At 36.5% G+C, this 17415-nt stretch overlaps 2 protein-coding genes and 1 long non-coding RNA gene across 3 annotated transcripts; 2 read left to right on the plus strand and 1 right to left on the minus strand.

The window, feature by feature from the left end:
- The first annotated feature begins 826 nt into the window (after nt 1-826).
- Nucleotides 827-3269, plus strand: LOC136248614 (gamma-aminobutyric acid type B receptor subunit 2-like). Its single transcript, XM_066040375.1, has one exon. It carries the CDS (start codon nt 829-831, stop codon nt 3136-3138), a length of 2310 nt encoding a protein of 769 aa, XP_065896447.1. The 5' UTR covers nt 827-828; the 3' UTR covers nt 3139-3269.
- Nucleotides 3270-9408: 6139 nt separating this feature from the next.
- LOC136248615 (uncharacterized) lies at nt 9409-12400 on the plus strand. Its single transcript, XR_010697780.1, has 3 exons — nt 9409-9550; nt 12067-12154; nt 12225-12400. It is a non-coding gene; the product is annotated as an uncharacterized lncRNA (long non-coding RNA).
- A 1921-nt stretch (nt 12401-14321) lies between these two features.
- On the minus strand, nt 14322-16968 carry LOC136251384 (gamma-aminobutyric acid type B receptor subunit 2-like). The gene has a single exon (XM_066043827.1). The coding sequence runs from the start codon at nt 16741-16743 to the stop codon at nt 14482-14484; it is 2262 nt and encodes a 753-aa protein (XP_065899899.1). The 5' UTR covers nt 16744-16968; the 3' UTR covers nt 14322-14481.
- Nucleotides 16969-17415: the final 447 nt, after the last annotated feature.

The raw sequence follows: 17415 nt of genomic DNA on the forward strand, positions 1-17415 counted from the left end.
TTTCTTCATTTTCCTTTGAAGTTGTATCAAGAGTTCATAATAAGGTGGAGAGTGTCTAACTTGAATGCATTCACCAAACATCCTGTTTAAAGTAACACCTCGGCCTTATTTCAGAACAAAGGCTTTACCTTCTTCAGCAACACTAATCAACAGTTTTCTATCCCCCAGTAAAGGTGTTGATTTGATGAAAGGTGAACTTTACGCAGGGTGTTTGCACAGGCCATACTGAGAGTTAGACACTCTCCCCCATACAAATCAGTATTACGAACTCTTGGTTGTACAGTATAGGTAAACAAAGATAAGTTTCTCTCCCATCTTATTCTAGGATTTCTATTGACAAGGAAAATTCAATTATTTGTATACAGGCTCAAAATTGAGAAAATATAAAGGCTGAATAAAGTCATGATTACCTAAACAATCACTTAATTAATGTTTTATAATTATCCTATTCCATTTTCCTGTAGGTTCCACTGATAAAATGCAATTTCAGCAATGATAGCAGCTAGCCAAGCTGCAAGTTGATTCAGAAAGCATTCCATTCTGTAAAATAGACCCCATCCGGAATTCAACTCAGTACTCAGGCTGAGATATCTGACAATAGTCCATTACTCTGTTAATGAATCATTGATGTTAGGTTAGGTAGCTAACATCAATGATTCATTAATGTTACCTCAATGATTCATTGATTACCTGCTGGAAGTGCCACTGATAACTTGTACAGCAATGGTAAGCTGCAAGCTTCAATCTGAGAAAGCATTCCGTTCCGCAGTTTAGTCCATCGTTCCGTTCCGTTCCGTTCCGTAGAATAGACCCCACCCAATAATATCGATGGTAGGTGGCAACAGAATGCTTAGCATAAAATCCGCGTACAACTACCAAGTAGTTACAGGAATCATTGCATTGTTGTGGTCTACAGGCTCAAGTACAGGAGAGCATAACGAGAGTAAAGGGCCCGCGATATTACGAGTACTGGGATTGTTCTCCTATCGAGGATCAGACTGGGATGGAGAATATGTCATACCTGCTGCGAGGTTGGCTAGAGACGAGATAAACAGAAATGACAGTATTTTACCTGAATATGTGTTGGAGTTGATAGAAGCTAACTCAGGTTGTGATCGTGATCGTGGAGTCCGCGAGTTCGTGAGGAATGCCCTGCACAGCACACATCAACCAGTGGCCATAATAGGCACCGGCTGTTCTAGTTCTACCATCCCCATTGCTTCTGTTGCTGGAAGAGGAGATATTGCGCTTCCTCAAATATCCTACGGAGCAGCATCTCCTTTTTTATCATTCACAGATTCGTTTCCATACTTCTACAGGACAGTACCAACTGATGAATATATTGAAGGAGCTAGAATAAGTCTCATGCGGAAGTTTAACTGGAAACGTTATGGTATACACAACACTGCATTTGGTGGTGATAATGTAGTTTGGATAGACCACAGCATCACTGCATTACGAGCTGGTATTGAACAGCACATTACGGGAGCAGAAGAGGTGTACACTGGAGAGCCTTACCAGCAGGACTCACGTACCACTGGAAACAGTGCATTGGAGAATGCTCAGTTAGTGAATGATATTTATACAAGTGGCATGCGAGTTGGTATGATATATGGATTACAGGAGTCTCTGATAAGTGACTTGTTGTGTATTTTATACCGTCATAACCTTGTTTATCCACAAATCATTTGGATGCTGATTGACTTAGGAACATATGATCAGTTATCTAGTCCTGACTGTGCAACTGAGGAAATGAGACAAGCCACAGAAGGTATTATCTATTTGGGCCACCAATATAACTCTACTAGCGATGGTGTTTTTGATGTTACTAACAAAACATTTGAACAATATTACAAATCTTATATTAGTGAGTCTAGGAAGTATGCTATTGAAAGGGAACATAATGATAGTAATATTGGAAACATTTGGTCTACGTTTACTTACGACGCCATGTGGGCATTAGGTCTGGCTCTGCACAAAGCTGAGGAAAAATTACATAACAACAATTCCGGTTTAGCCGACTTCACATTAGGAAATTCTAATATTTCTGAAGCAATAATAGAAGAATTAGCTGGAATTAACTTTGCTGGTGCTTCAGGGAATGTTTCATTTGATAAAACTCACAAACGAGAATTTCTTGCAATAGCAATTCAACAAGTACAAAACGGAACACTCAAAAAAATTGGTCTCTACTCTCCTTCAAATAATAGTTCACAACTGGGTAATTTGTCTCTTCTGAATGAAAGCACCTTTCTATGGTCTGTAGAAAATCCTCCAGCAGATAGCTTCCCTATCAAAACATTGTTAGCTGAAACTTGGGTTGTGGTACTGATGTACCTACTACTAACAGTGGGTATTCTATGGAATAATTTCTTCTTACTGATCAACTTTCATTACCAAAACTTTTATTCAATCAAATCATCAAGTGCTCGACTAAATCACTTGATGTTTGCTGGAAATAACTTGTTACTGTTAGGTGGAATTATGGTGGTCATCAAGGTGACAGATGAATATGAAGCAGTTGTGTTTGGTACACTATGCCAGTCCACATGGTGGTTATTTGATCTTGGACTGTTACTAGTTCTTATCATCACATTACTGAAAAGTTGGAGGATCTATAGAATATTCAACAGCTTTGAGCCAGGAAATTTTCTCAGTGACAACACATTTATTGCCATTACAACTGGTTGTATTATCATCAATACAATTTATCGCTCGGTATTTGTTATGGTTAACAATACAAACTTTGTAAGAGTAAAGATCTTATCATCAGAAAGTTTTGTACGACAGAAGATCATGTACTGTCAGCCATCCAACTGGTGGGGTATCCTTTATCTTCCACATCTTGTCATGATCATAATACTGTGTGTGCTTGCATTTGCCATCCGCAAAGTGCACAATAAACAATTCAATGATGCAAAGAACATTGCAGCATTTTTCTACGTCACAGCTCTAGTGGTCCCAATCTGTGCTGGTGTATCATATGCAGTGTCACCAGCAAATGATATATATGATAAGATATCTGTATCACTATTATTGAACTGTACTGCTATTTTATGTATTGTGTTTACGTGTCAGTTGACTTTGTTTGCACCCAAAATGATACCACTTTTTAAACATTTGTATGGTCACAGATAACATTATTGTACAGAATTTTTACGGCATCTTTTAACACATTTTTAAACTTGCATTTAACTTCTGCTGCTTACTGCTGTGCCACCCCTTCTGCCGGGTAGAGGGTGATATAGGTGCACACAAAATACGTATTGGTAAGACCCTCACAAAGGCACATGTCATAGCTGCAGTGTGTACACAAACAAAACTGTCAGGGTATATTGGAGGTACATGTGATATAAATACAAGGTTTCTTGCTTTTGTAGGTTGTTTGTAATCTGTGCTTGTGTATCTTGTAGATATGGTTTGTTGTTTCATACACTTCAATATGAAATAGTTAATGGTGTTTGGCGGCTGAGTATGTGGAGTTTAAACCAGACAATCAATGATGAAAATTTTGTCGAAGCTGTGTGATTACCCAGATCTACTATAAGAAGCCAAAACAACCATAAGAAGTTTAAAAAGCTTGAAAGTATGAGGATTGTTGAGGTTTCTTTCCTGAGTTCCCACATAATGTTATGGCTTTATTTTCATGTTGATTTGATCTATGCCAGAAGGTATCCTCATTGGTGCTTTACATCATTATGAATTGTTGATGATTATCAAATCACCTACATAGCAGCAATCATACAACGTACAACTCACAGGTTTGTGTGTATAAAACTATCTAAATCACATGAGCCAGATAACTATTATCATGCAGTCATAATCTTTACCTTAAAATTCTGCTTAATAAAAAACTCCATGCATGATCCAGTGGTGGCTTTCAGGCTGGCAACACATTTATAGGCATGTATTACAGGAGCCACAACACATTATCCTTCCCAGTGTATGTGATATATAGCACCCTTTCTATCATCACCACTAGATCACCAATCTAGGAAAGGTCCAGTATTGGTCTGTACTTAGTAGTTTAGAGCCACTGTGAAGCATTTTTGAGATCTCAGCACTCAAGTGGCTTTGTTGAGCTGAGCAGATCATGACCTTATACATAATGGTTACTTTCAGTAAAGGTAATAACTACCACCCACATGCACTATCTTGCAGCACAGCAAGTAAACAAGGTATTATCAAGAGTATATAATGGGGAGGGCCCCATTATGTATTATGTAGAATATTAATGGTGTTGTTAAATTAAGTGTAGTCATAACAAGGCATAAGGAGGGGGGGGGGTTTCCTAAGGGTTTCAGTAAACCCTACTTTGTCCTGGTTTTCAGCAGGAACCTAGCTATCACATCAACAAGTTTGGCAGCACAAAAGAGAGTGAGTAATAACATTTACTACAACACAACAAGTACCATAACACTTACATTCATCTCTCAGAGAAGGATATACATAGGAGGTGTAAGGGATTTTTCAAGGTGGTTTCCAACAGCAACACTAAGTTACCAGCAGTAGGGATCTGGGGGACTTTACTTAATGGTCCATAACCCAACAAATTACTATATTTCATGGATGGATTATTTTGACAGTTGATCATATTTGTATAGTCCCCTGGAACACAGCTGGGCCTACACATAGACATGAATCCACTGACAAAAATGAAATGACTTATAGAAAAAAAATTTATTTCTAAGTGTTTTGTCTTGTGCAGCAGTGTATTATCCAGTGGCTAGAAAAACTATTTTTTACAACTAGCCCAAACCTGAGACGGGGGGGAGTAGCAGTATTATAAACAAAATTTCTTTGTGTTTGAATTGCTTGTATTTTGTGTTCTATATATATTGTCAGTGAAGGAAATGATTGAAGGGATTTCAGAGGGCATATTTACCTAGTTGAAACACAATTGTGGCAAGATTCAATCTGGAAGCAATTTGAGATGACCTGGAACTAGGAAATAGCAAACAAACTTACAGTGACATACAAGCGAATTCTTTAGATCAAAATAATTATTGATTTTTAAGGCAATTGTTTTATATCAATAGTGGACTGTGAAAATGACCATACCTCTAAGTTGCAATTTTAGTGGACCCGGAAAAAGTGGAAAATTTTGAAAATGGTGATCTCAAGACTGGATCTTGAGGTACTTTTAGTGAAATCCCTGTAAACATGCACAGCACATGTATGTACTCTTTGACTTTATATTCTTTTCTGTGGTGCAGCTTGCTGACTTTTACAACTAGCCAAATCACCATTTACAACTAGCCAAAAGTCATTTATAACTAGCTTTTTGGCCACAACTAGTCCCTTTTGTTAGCCCCTGGTATGATATAGAATTGATACAGGTGCATGGTATATATTTCCATGACAAAATCTGCAGACTAACAGTAACTATTAGCTCATAGCTACTTAGTTTTGCATCAATCGTGCACATTTATAATGCTCATAGACAATTGCTGGTCTAAAAATATTCCATCGTCAATGAAAAACCCTGAAATTTAACACTCCACATCATTACCACCAATAAAATTGTTCATATGATCTGTTTTGTTATTACTATTATTGTTAATGGTTATGGATATATACAAATAGGATACACATGTAAAAATAAGTTCAGAGTATATAGGTGACTGCTCTATTAGTATAGTGGCGTAGCCCCCAAAATTGGCAATATTGTGCACTTTTTCATAAAACCATGAAACTTTCCACATAAATAATACTCTTCATGACATGCATTTTTAGATATAGTGCCATCACTGAGTTTACCTTTGGTGACCTTTATGGTCATTTTTGTACAGAAAATAGATCATTTTTGTCTTTAACTCCCTGAGGCAGTAATTAACTTGTTTAAAAATGGTACCAAACAAAATATCTTGCTGATAGAAACAACTTGGTTTTTATTTGAGGTCAATTGGTGATTTCATTATATCATTTTTACTAACTGCAAAATCTGATAAATTTACCTGCCCTCGAGGTGTGAATTACCTGTGGGCAGATAATAATTATTATGCATAAATTTATCAGATTTTGCAGCTAATAAAAATACTCATAACTTAAGAATGAAATCACCTATTGACTTCAAATAAAAACCAAGTTGTTTCTATCAGCAAGACCTTTGTTTGGTACCATGTTTTAAGAAGTTAATTACTGCCTCAGGGAGTTAAAGACATAAATGATCAATTTTCTGTACAAAAATAGCTGTAAAGGTCAGCAAAGGTCAATTCAGTGATGGCACTATATCTAAAAATACAGTGTACATGTATTGAGGACTACTATTTATGTGGAAAGTTTCATAGTTTTATGAAAAAGTGCACGATTTTTTGGTTGTGCCGCTATACTACATCATTTTTTTTTTAAAACAGAGGGCTCTGTAGATCATTCCCTGAGAAATATATGTAAGTTTTGTGTTGTACTGTATGCTGTTACTCACTCAATTTTGTGCAGCCAAACTTGGTGTGCTAAAAGTAACACCTTTAAACAGGCTGTAGGACCAGGTGTCCTACAGACCTACAGCACTTGTGCTGTAAAGCCTTAATAAATAAATAAATAAAAAAAGCTTTGGAATCTAAATTTCAATGGGGGGTTTCCTATTTCCCTTGCTTTATAGAGGAGGTAAAGAACTTATCATTCAAACTGTGTCAGCATCTTCCCTTCAATTTTATTAGTTTGGTTAGTTGTATACAGTGGCGTAGCTAGGAAAATTTTTTTACCGAGGCAAAGTCTATAATATATTATATTGACCTAATTGAGAGGGTCTGCTTCTGACTCAGTCAACTGATTCACAAATACTAGTGGTACAGCATTTGCAGGTTGACTATTTGGTTGGATGGAAGAAAGTGTTTCAGAATACTCTGAGCATTTTTCTACATATCACAAGTAATGCTCCAGCTTAGATAATGCTACAGTATACCACGCTTCGATTATTAGATTGCATGCATTCAACACAACTTACTTCAGAGATATTTTGAATGGTCAGGCCATCCATGGACTGCAACGGAGGTCATAGTCATGCACACTATACTTTTTATTGATCTGATGTTTAAGTCAGAGATTGTCTCTTTCATGTGATGCTCAACTGCATGCGCTAAGCATGTCAAGCTAGGGAATCTGGGGGGCATGCTCCCTCAAGGAAAATTTTGAAAATAATTATATGCTTCGAAATAGCATGTGGAAGCTTTTTTGATTGTAACTGCGGATGCATGATGTTGCATGATCAATTAGTTCAATGCAATGCCATGCAGTTGACTTATTGGAACTTTTGAAAAGTATAGTGTCAAGCCAATTGACATAAATGTAAATGATTTAGACCAAGCAGTGTAATGAGCAGATGGGGCACTATCTGTATTCAAGTCACTATTTGGAAAAAAAAGTGTAATGAGAACAGTGGCTATAATCTGTACTGAATGCTTTATTAGAGTATATTACGATGACTGCTCTATTAGAGTATCTCGACCTTTTTACAAATTCAAATAACTGAACAGTGGTCCAGTCCCGTGTCACCATGGGCTCCAGCCCTGTTTAGTACTACAGCCATTTAATATGTGTAGTACAGTAATGCTGTCTAGCAACGTTTGAGTAGAAAATCCGGGGTGCCAAAACTCAGGCCTGTTCAGCCTGTTGTTGAGAATTTTTACCGAGGCAGCTGTCTCGGTTGCCTCAATGGTAGCTACAGCACTGGTTTATGTTGACTTTGTAAATGTATCAGTACAGTTGTACCCTAAAATACACTGACTATTTAATTTGGGTAAATTCTTTGCAGTCACATATCCAATGAGCTGGCAGAAAGGATATACACAAGTGGTTACATGTTGTTTAAAGTTTTTAAGGTATACAGCGTGTACAGAGCCCTTACAAAGAATAAAATTAGGACTGTGCTCTCCAATATTGTATATATGTGTATAGCTTAAAAGTATTACTAGAATTAATGTTCTTGTTGCTAAAGGTGGCATTGTTAAGCCATGCAAGCATCAAGTCTGAAAATACCAAGGGGTAGCTAACGTCTTGGGACTCTCGTACACCTATCTGAGAAATCCAATTATAAATACATGAAATATTTATTGAAATAATACAGAAACACGTTTTGAAATACTTAAATATTGCATGGGACTCTTGTACACCGTGTTGGGTTTTTGCGTGGGCGCTGGCTACCCCTTGGAAAATATCCACTGGCTATATATACATTTAGCCAAAAAAAATGTTGTTTTCAAATCTTTTAAATAAAGAGTTTGTGGTTCACTATAAATACCGGTAGTACATGGCAGGACAATAGTGAGGTAGCAGTGATGAAGTGGTTCAATTCAGCTCACACACTGATTTTTTTATTATAGTTTGGAAGAATTTTAATGAAATCGTATCAAATGTGGCTGACTGTTCTGTTAGAGTATTTCAACGTTCAACATAGCAGCTTCACTTTTATCCTTACTTTTAAAATATAAGCTTCTCATTGATTTCTGGAAGAGACTATATAACCTTTGACTCTATCTTAACTTATATATGTTCCACCCTTGATACTAATAGTGAAATTGTAGTATGATCACTCTAAATTAATGTCATATTGGAACAATCAGCAACTAACCTTTAAGTATATCATGTCACAACTTTATTTGGTCTTAGCTATCTGTTGTAATACTGTCAATGCAAATATTGTACATATTGCAGCAAAAAATTAAATTAACAACAGCCATTCATAATTGAACTTGTAACATACCGGTTTGAACATTGTTCCATTGGCTGTTATGTGTAATGCAATTTCAATGTGTATTGTGATCATATGAATGTGTGTCAACTTGCTCAATGATTCCTTACCTGCATGCTTTGATATGAAGCAACTTGTAAACAAAATACACAGTATTTATTGTGGACTAGACTACTGGACTGGACTGAATTATATTTCATTAATTGCATTATGTATCAGTCCAGTATATAGTACATAGCCTGCTACACTGCTCCCTTCTCCCTTAAGAATACTGCGGCTGCTGTATTATTAGAGTATCTCAAGTAAGAGAGGTTCTTTCAAAAGGGGGGTTCCATGGAACCCTTTGAACCCCCCCCCCCCCCCATCCGCTACAACTATGTTATGGTTAATGATTTACATAATATCAGTATTATTAATCCATTTAATAAATCATAATTTCAAATATAGTAAATTATCATGTAATTAATTTAGTAACTTATGTACTCAATATTTAATAATTACTATGTATTTGTTTACAAGTTACTTCATATCAAAGCAGGTAAAGAACACATTCATATGATGACAATAGACATTGAAATTGCATTACACGAAACAGCCAATGGAACAATTAATTCAGTCAAACCTGTATGTCATGCACGAGTGAATGGATGTTGTTAATTCAATTGTCATATACTGTGATCTGTCCAATTACAGTCACAGTATTGAACTGGTCAGACCAAATAAAGGATATAGTTAAAGGTTAGGCTGTTAATGATTGTTCCAACACAACATTTACGGAAATCAGTTTCACTATTAATATCAGCCGAAGAGTGAAACACAAAGATAGAGTCAAAGGGTCTAAAAATCAATCATATTTCAAAAGTAAGGATAAAAGTAAAGCTACTATGTTGAAATATACTCTAACAGAACAGTCAACTACTGCAACAGAACACTTGATATGATAAAAGATCAGTGTTTGAGCTGAAATTGAACCTCTCACACTGTTATACCTCACTATTGTCCCAAATATCCTGTCATGTACTAGTTGCTTTAATGAACCAAACCAACAACTCCATGTTAAAAGGATTTCGAAAATGGTGTCATTCTTTTGACTAAATATATATATTTATATAGCTAGTGGGTGTTTTCAGATTTAGCTATATACAAATTTGGTGCTTGTATAGCTTAAAAATATGTCCCAGCTTTAGCAACTAGAACCTTAATTCTTTAAGTTATACAGCATAGGAAGGCACAGTCCTGATTCTGTTTTTTGTAAGATCTCCGCACACACTGTATGCCTCTTTTTAAAAATTTTAAACAACATGTAACCACCTGTGCATATCCCTTCTGCAGGCATCTATATTGGATATGTGACCGCAAAGAGTTTAGCATCTACTCTAATTAAATAATCAGCTGAGGGTACAACTGCATACATTTACAAAGTCAGCATAGACAACTAACAGATTAAACTAACAAAGCTGAGAAGATGCTGTAGAATAAAATGAGAAGTTCTTTGCTATACGTAATTCTAACCAAATTGGGAATTTTTTACCTGTGGCGTACATTGATATTGCTGGCCATCTAATCACAATGTAACATTAATTTTATGCTGTCCCTGCTGTATGGCAGCTTTATACCATTACTAGTAGGCACCAGCCTGTTATGCTATGCTGCAGTGCTCAAAATTTTTGCCTATTATGCTCATAATTGTGCTCAAAATTTTCTGCAGTTCCCATGTTTTGTTACTTTGCAATGAATAATGATAAACTTTGGTTTATGAACAACTGGTTAAATGTAAAAGTTAATGCTCATTGTGCATTAAGAATTTGGCTGCATTGTAAACTATAACAATAGTCATGTCAAATAACTATGCTCCACTGTGGCATCAACTGTTCTGTCCACCTTTTTCAGTGGCGTGCATTTTTGCTTACAATATGACATAATTATTTTGCCTGTTATGCTAGCATTATGCTTGATGCTTTCAGGCACCTATTATGCTCAAAATTATGCCAGCATAATAGGCTGGTGCCTAATTACTAGACAATGATAATGATCACTTTCTTTCAATATTTCCTTGAGTATCAGGTGATCATAACTATACTGATGGCCAGCTGCCATGTACAACTTGATGTAAACACAATGTGTAAACTGTTCATCACTGATCCACTATTTAGCAATTGGTGTTGATAACTAAACTGAGGTGTTTGTGATACTCAAGCTTGTCCATTGTAGTAAAAGGTGTACACATGCAAGCATTAAACAATCTCACATTTGCTTATATACTCACCAAATGGTTACATATAATGTGTATGGCATGGTATATGTGTATGGTATATGTGCTAGTAGTGGTTTTTAGCAGTGGCATTTGAGTACTGACCACTTGCAAAGAAACATAGTTTTATGCAGGGTGTAACCAGAAATTTTAACGGGTGTTTGCAATGGCAACACCAATGGTTCAAAAACTCTAGCTACGTACATCAAGCATTAAATTATAAACAAGCTTTTTGATACCTTACAAAATTACTTCAGAACATTCTAGAATGATGTCATGTGACAGGTCAACAAGTAAAATAAAAGGATCTCCTAGAGAGAAATCAGTCAGTCTAATAGTTCAGTGAATAGTGAAGGATAGCTTTGACTGAGGGACTTAGTACTACTGACCAGGCTGGGGGCTACAACAGAAGATTAGACTATTTTTACCAAATTATACTACTGTTAATCATCAATCATATTATTATCAGGTCTTCAGATCTCTACAGATTGCAATATTTCATGCATGAAACATTATTAATGGATGGTTAATCAGTTATAACAAAAGTATACTCCATTGGAAACAGCTAGCTAGAACATGGGGCTGCACATGGATACGAACCCACTGACAAAAGCAGAATGAGTTATAGCCAATCAAAACATTTCTAACTACATTAAACATACAAGAATGTGTCTTGTGCATGATACAAATTTGGTGAAAAGGCACATCTCAGGACGAAACGACATCAAACAGTGAACAAATCAAGCCCATGACCTTATGCATTGTAAAGTTATGCTTGGCAGAATTGAAGGAATCAGTTAGTATGTATAATATTCAGTTAAATAAGATTTTTTTTAATTCCACAGAAACTTGTTGGAAAGATTTGGGGTCACTCTGAAGGGATTTTTTGGTTCGGCTATGCCTAACCAATATTATACTGCATGCTAAGCTATTTTGAAGGAAACTGAGGCTGTTTTTCGGGTGATTTTGAAGGGCAAGAAAAAGTCCAAAACCCTAATAGCTGTATAGTGCTGTTGTACTGTATGATAAATACTCCATTAGAGTGTAGTTGACATATTTGGTTACTCTGACTGCACAATTAGAGTATCAATCTCAAAATTTCAATAAGCTTATGTCTCCTCTGTAGCAAGGAAGCAGTCAAGGGTTTTTAAAGGTTTCCAGAAACCCCCATTGAAATTTAGATTCAAAAGGTTCCTAAGTTTGGCAGCACAAAAGTCAGTCAGTACAGTACAGCACAATTAATGTTCAATTTTTAGCAACATAAAACTTATATTCATTTTTCAGGAAACAATTCTACAGATGGGAAGTGAGCTCTTTTGTTTTCAAAAGACCAAGATATTCTTAGACTAACAGAGCAACCATTATTATTGTGTCCATACATTAACAGATTTATTAATGTGATAAGAAACTTTATTGTTGGAAATGATGTGAAGTGTTAAATTTCAGACTGATGAAAGAATATTATTATTGTCTATGAGCATTATATGGGTGATGCAACACTAAGTATGAGCTTATACTGCTGTAGTCTGCAGTCATGGGAATAGATATACAATTAAGACACACTTATAAAATTGTAGTTGTAAATCAAAATATGTTAGATTTGATTATTTTTAAGTCATTCCATTTTTGCCAATGGATTCACATATGTATGTGTAGACGCTCTGTCCCAGGGGAATATAATTAACTGTCACAATAATTCATCCATGAAATATAGTAATCTGTTGGGTTTTGTTTTGGACTATTAAAAAAATCAAAGTCGATCCTGAGAACCCTGCTGCTGGTAACCTAGTGTTGCTGTTGAAACCATTACCCCCCAAGTAACAACATGTACAACAATTTATACCAACATATCACTTGCATTCATCTCTCAGAGAAGGATATACACAGAGGCGTACGTAGTCAGGATTTTACACTGAAGGACTCACTCACTTTAGTTTTGTGCCGTCAAACTTATTGGTGTGATAGTTATAAGTTCCTGCTGAAAACTATAGAGACAAAGTAGGGTTTACTGAAACCCCCTCTCTATAACTATACAACACCATTAATATACCAACAAAATACATTGTTTACTTGCTGTGCTGTGAGAAGTAGTGTGGATGGTAGCTATCATCTTTACTGAATATAACTATAGCTACCATGCAGTCTAACTACTATATGGTCTGTTCAGCTCAACAAAGCTATCACGCTTACTTGAGTGTTAAGATCAGTCTCAAAAATGTTTCACAGTGAAGTAAACCATCTCTGAATTTCTTATTAGGGTAGACATGATGCATATAGATGAGAAATAAATTGTAACTTAAACTAACAACACCCTTGGGGGGGGGGGGGGGCAGGATAATATTACCAGCAATGTCTTTTGTCATTTAAATCAAATATAAACACCTGGCTATATAAAATAACACGCATATGACCATTCTTCCTTCTCATGTAACAGTTCAGAAAATACAAGGCTAAGGTAATACAATATCCTTTTCATGCATACAAACATGCTGTCTGTATTTCCTCTGTGTTCAACCTGAACTTATAAACAACATAATATTACATGACTTCTCATATTACATGACTTCCACCAACAAAGTACAGACCAGTACTGGAACCTTTACTAAACATGATAGGCGATCTAGTGGTGACAAACCAACATGGAAAGGGTTTCATGTCAAGTGTTATATATCGCATACACTAGGGACCAGTGAGAAGGATAAATGTGTTGTGGCTCCTGTAATTGCATGCCTATAGATATGTTGCCAGCCTGAGAGAAACAAGTCACCATGCACTGGATCTTGGAGTTTTTTAAAGCAGAATTTTAAGGTAAAGATTCTGACTACAAATAATATCTGGCTCATGTTCATGATTTAGACACATATAAACCAATTGTAAGTTTTGCTATAGGCCTGAGTTGTACGTTGCATGATTGCTGCTGCGTAGCTATGTGATTTGATTATCATTGATAATCAACAATTCATAATGATGTAAAGCAACAATACCTTTTAGCACAGATCAAATTAGCATGAAGTTATATAAAGCCATAATGTTATGTAGGAACTCATGATCAGGAAAGAAACCTCAACAATTCTGTAAAGTCCCACTATACATTTATAAACATACTTTCAATAACTTTTTATGGTTGTTACAGCTTCCTACAGTAGTTTTGGGTAATCAGACATCTTTGAAAAAATTTTCATCACTGATTGACTGGTCATGGCTTAACTCTACATACTCAGCTGCCAAACATATTCCATATTGAAGTGTATGAAACAACAACCCATATCCACAAGATACACAAGCACAGATTATGAGCAACCCACAAAAGCAATAAACCTTGTATTTATATTCACATGCACCACCTACGTACCCTGACAGTTTCATCTATGTACACATTGCATGGTTGTGTGACATGTGCCTTAAATATTTTGTGAGTGTCTTACCATGTATTTTGTGTACCTATGCCACCTCTACCCTCACAGTAAGCAGCAATCCTACGAAGTTATTGTATATAAAAATCATGTGTTAAAATATTCTGTAAAAATTTGGTACAATAATATTAGTTGTGACAGTACAAAATTAAAATTTTATGTTTAAAAAGTGGTATCATTTTGGGTACAAACAAAGTCAACTGACATGTAAACACAATACATAAAATAGCAGTACAGTTCAATAATAGTGATACAGATATCTTATCATATATATCATTTGCTGGTGACACTGCATATGATACACCAGCACAGATTGGGACCACTAGAGCTGTGATGTAGAAAAATGTTGCAATATTCTTTGCATCATTGAATTGTTTATTACGCACTTTGCGGATGGCAAATGCAAGCACACACAGTATTATGATCATGACGACATGTGGTAGATAAAAGATACCCCACCAGTTGGATGGCTGACAGTACATGACCTTCTGTCGTACAAAACCTTCTGACGGTAAAATCTTTACTCTTACAAAGTTTGTATTGTTAACCATAACAAATACTGAGTGATAAATTGTTTTGATGATAATACAACCAGTTGTAATGACAATAAATGTGTTGTCACTGAGAAACTTTCCTGGTTTAAAGCTGTTGAATATTCTATAGATCCTCCAACTTTTCAGTAATGTGATGATAAGAACTAGTAACAGTCCAATATCAAATAACCACCATGTGGACTGGCATAGTGTACCAAACACAACTGCTTCATATTCATCTGTCACCTTGATGACCACTGTAATTCCACCTAACAGTAACAAGTTATTTCCAGCAAACATCAAGTGATTTAGTCGAGCACTCGATGACTTGATTGAGTGAAAGTTTTGATAACGAAAGTTTACCAGCAAGGAAAAATTATTCCAAAGAAGCCCTACTGCCAATAGTACATACATCAATACAACAACCCACATTTCAGCCAACAATATTTCTATTGGGAAGATATCTAATGGAGGATTTTCTACTGACCAAAGAAGGGCACTTTCATTAAGAGACAAATTACCCAGTTGTGAACTATCATTTGAGGGAGAGTAGAGACCAATTCTCTTGAGTGCTCCATTTTGTACTTGTTGAATTGCTATTGCAAGAAATTCTCGTTTGTGAGTTTTATCAAATGAAACAATCCCAGACGCACCAGCAAAGTTGATTCCAGCTAATTCATTTATTATTGCTCCAGAAATATTAGAATTTCCTAATGTGAAGTTAGCTAAACTAGAATTGAGCTTGGATAACTTTTCCTCAGCTTTGTGCAGAGCCAGACCCAATGCCCACATGGCATCATAGGTAAATGTAGACCAATAATTGTTCACACTATAAACTTCATGTCCCTTGTCATCAGCGTACTTCTTGGATTCTTCAACATAAGATTTGTAATATTGTTCAAATGTTTTGTTAGTAACATCAAAAACACCATCACTAGTAGAGTTATATTGGTGGCCCAAATAGATAATACCTTCTGTGGCTTGTCTCATTTCCTCAGTTGTACAGTTATGACTATATAGCTGATCGAAGGTTCCTATGTCAATAGTCATCCAAAATATTTGTGGATAAACAAGGTTGTTATGGTATAAAATACACAACAAATCACTTATCAGAGACTCCTGTAATCCATATATCATACCAACTCGCATGCCACTTGTACGAATTTCATCTACAAACTGTGCCTTCTCAAATCCTTTATTTCTGATGATTCGTTGGTAAGGCTCTCCAGTGTACACCTCTTCTGCTCCCATAATGTGCTGTTCAATACCAGCTCGTAATGCAGTGATGCTGTGGTCTATCCACACTTCATTATCACCACCTATTTCAGTGTTGTGTATACCATAACGTTTCCAGTTGAACTTCTTCATGAGACTTATTCTAGCTCCTTCAATAAATTCATCAGTTGGTATTGTCCGGTAGAAGTAAGGAAACGAATCCGTGAGTGACAAAAAAGGAGAGGTTGATGCAAAGGACACTTGTGGAATGAGGACTTCCTCTCTCCCAGCAATGGAGGCGATGGGGATGGTAGAGCTAGAACAACCAGCTCCTATAATGGCCACTGGTTGATATTCACTGTGCAGGGCATTCCTCACGAACTCGTGGACTCCACGATCACGATCACAACCTGAGTTAGCTTCTATCAACTCCAACACATATCCAGGTAAAATACTATCATTTCTGTTTATCTCGTCTCTAGCCAACCTCGCAGCTGGTATGACATATTCTCCATCCCAGTCTGATCCTCGATAAGAGAACAACCCAAGTACTCGTAATTTCATTCGTCTGGTCTCGCTATACTCAGCTGATCTTGCAGACCACAGCAACGTATAAATTATCGATACATAAATGGCGATCATGGCGGTTGAAAACAGATGTTTTCAGCATCACCTGCAGTTGCTTATTTATAAATATATTGGCGACATGTAGCTAGCTAGCTTGTCTACAAATCATACAAAATCTCCAATTTGGTAGGTGCGACACATATCAGTAGTTTCGAGCTAGAACTTTGGCACACAGGCCCGGTATGACCGGATACGTGAATTCAATCAATGGCTTCTATACTGTACACCAATAGACGATATGCACACTTTATTACTCGAACGAAAAATGATCAATTAAGCGTAGACGGCGCAAAACTCGACGGTAACTTAAAAGCGGAAGTCCCATACAAAAGCATGGGAAGCAAATGCGGCTCGAGCAATAACTCACCACTCGAGCTAAGGAGAGGCCATCTCGCTTGCCATACACTTCTTGCCGTCTACGCTTAATTGATCATTTTTCGTTCGAGCAATAAAGTGTGCATACCGAAAACGGAAATGAAGCTACTTACCTAGTTTAGTGCATGATCATCACGTGATAATGCAGCAAAGTGTAGCTATAAGCTAGATCAGTGTAGGGCATAGTGTAGACAGCTACACTATTTAAAGTCCTACACTGAAGCCCCGCGACCAAGGAATCAATGACAGGCGCCGCCCGCCCCTTCACAAAAAGTAACTTACTTTTTGCGAAGTGGCGGGCCGCGCCAGACT

Source organism: Dysidea avara, chromosome 3, assembly GCF_963678975.1.
Source record: "Dysidea avara chromosome 3, odDysAvar1.4, whole genome shotgun sequence".
Taxonomy (NCBI): domain Eukaryota; kingdom Metazoa; phylum Porifera; class Demospongiae; order Dictyoceratida; family Dysideidae; genus Dysidea; species Dysidea avara.

Coding starts and splice junctions, on each gene's coding strand:
- LOC136251384 (XM_066043827.1), bottom strand. CDS start 16,743: ATGATCGCCATTTATGTATCGATAATTTATACGTTGCTGTGGTCTGCA.
- LOC136248614 (XM_066040375.1), top strand. CDS start 829: ATGGTAGGTGGCAACAGAATGCTTAGCATAAAATCCGCGTACAACTAC.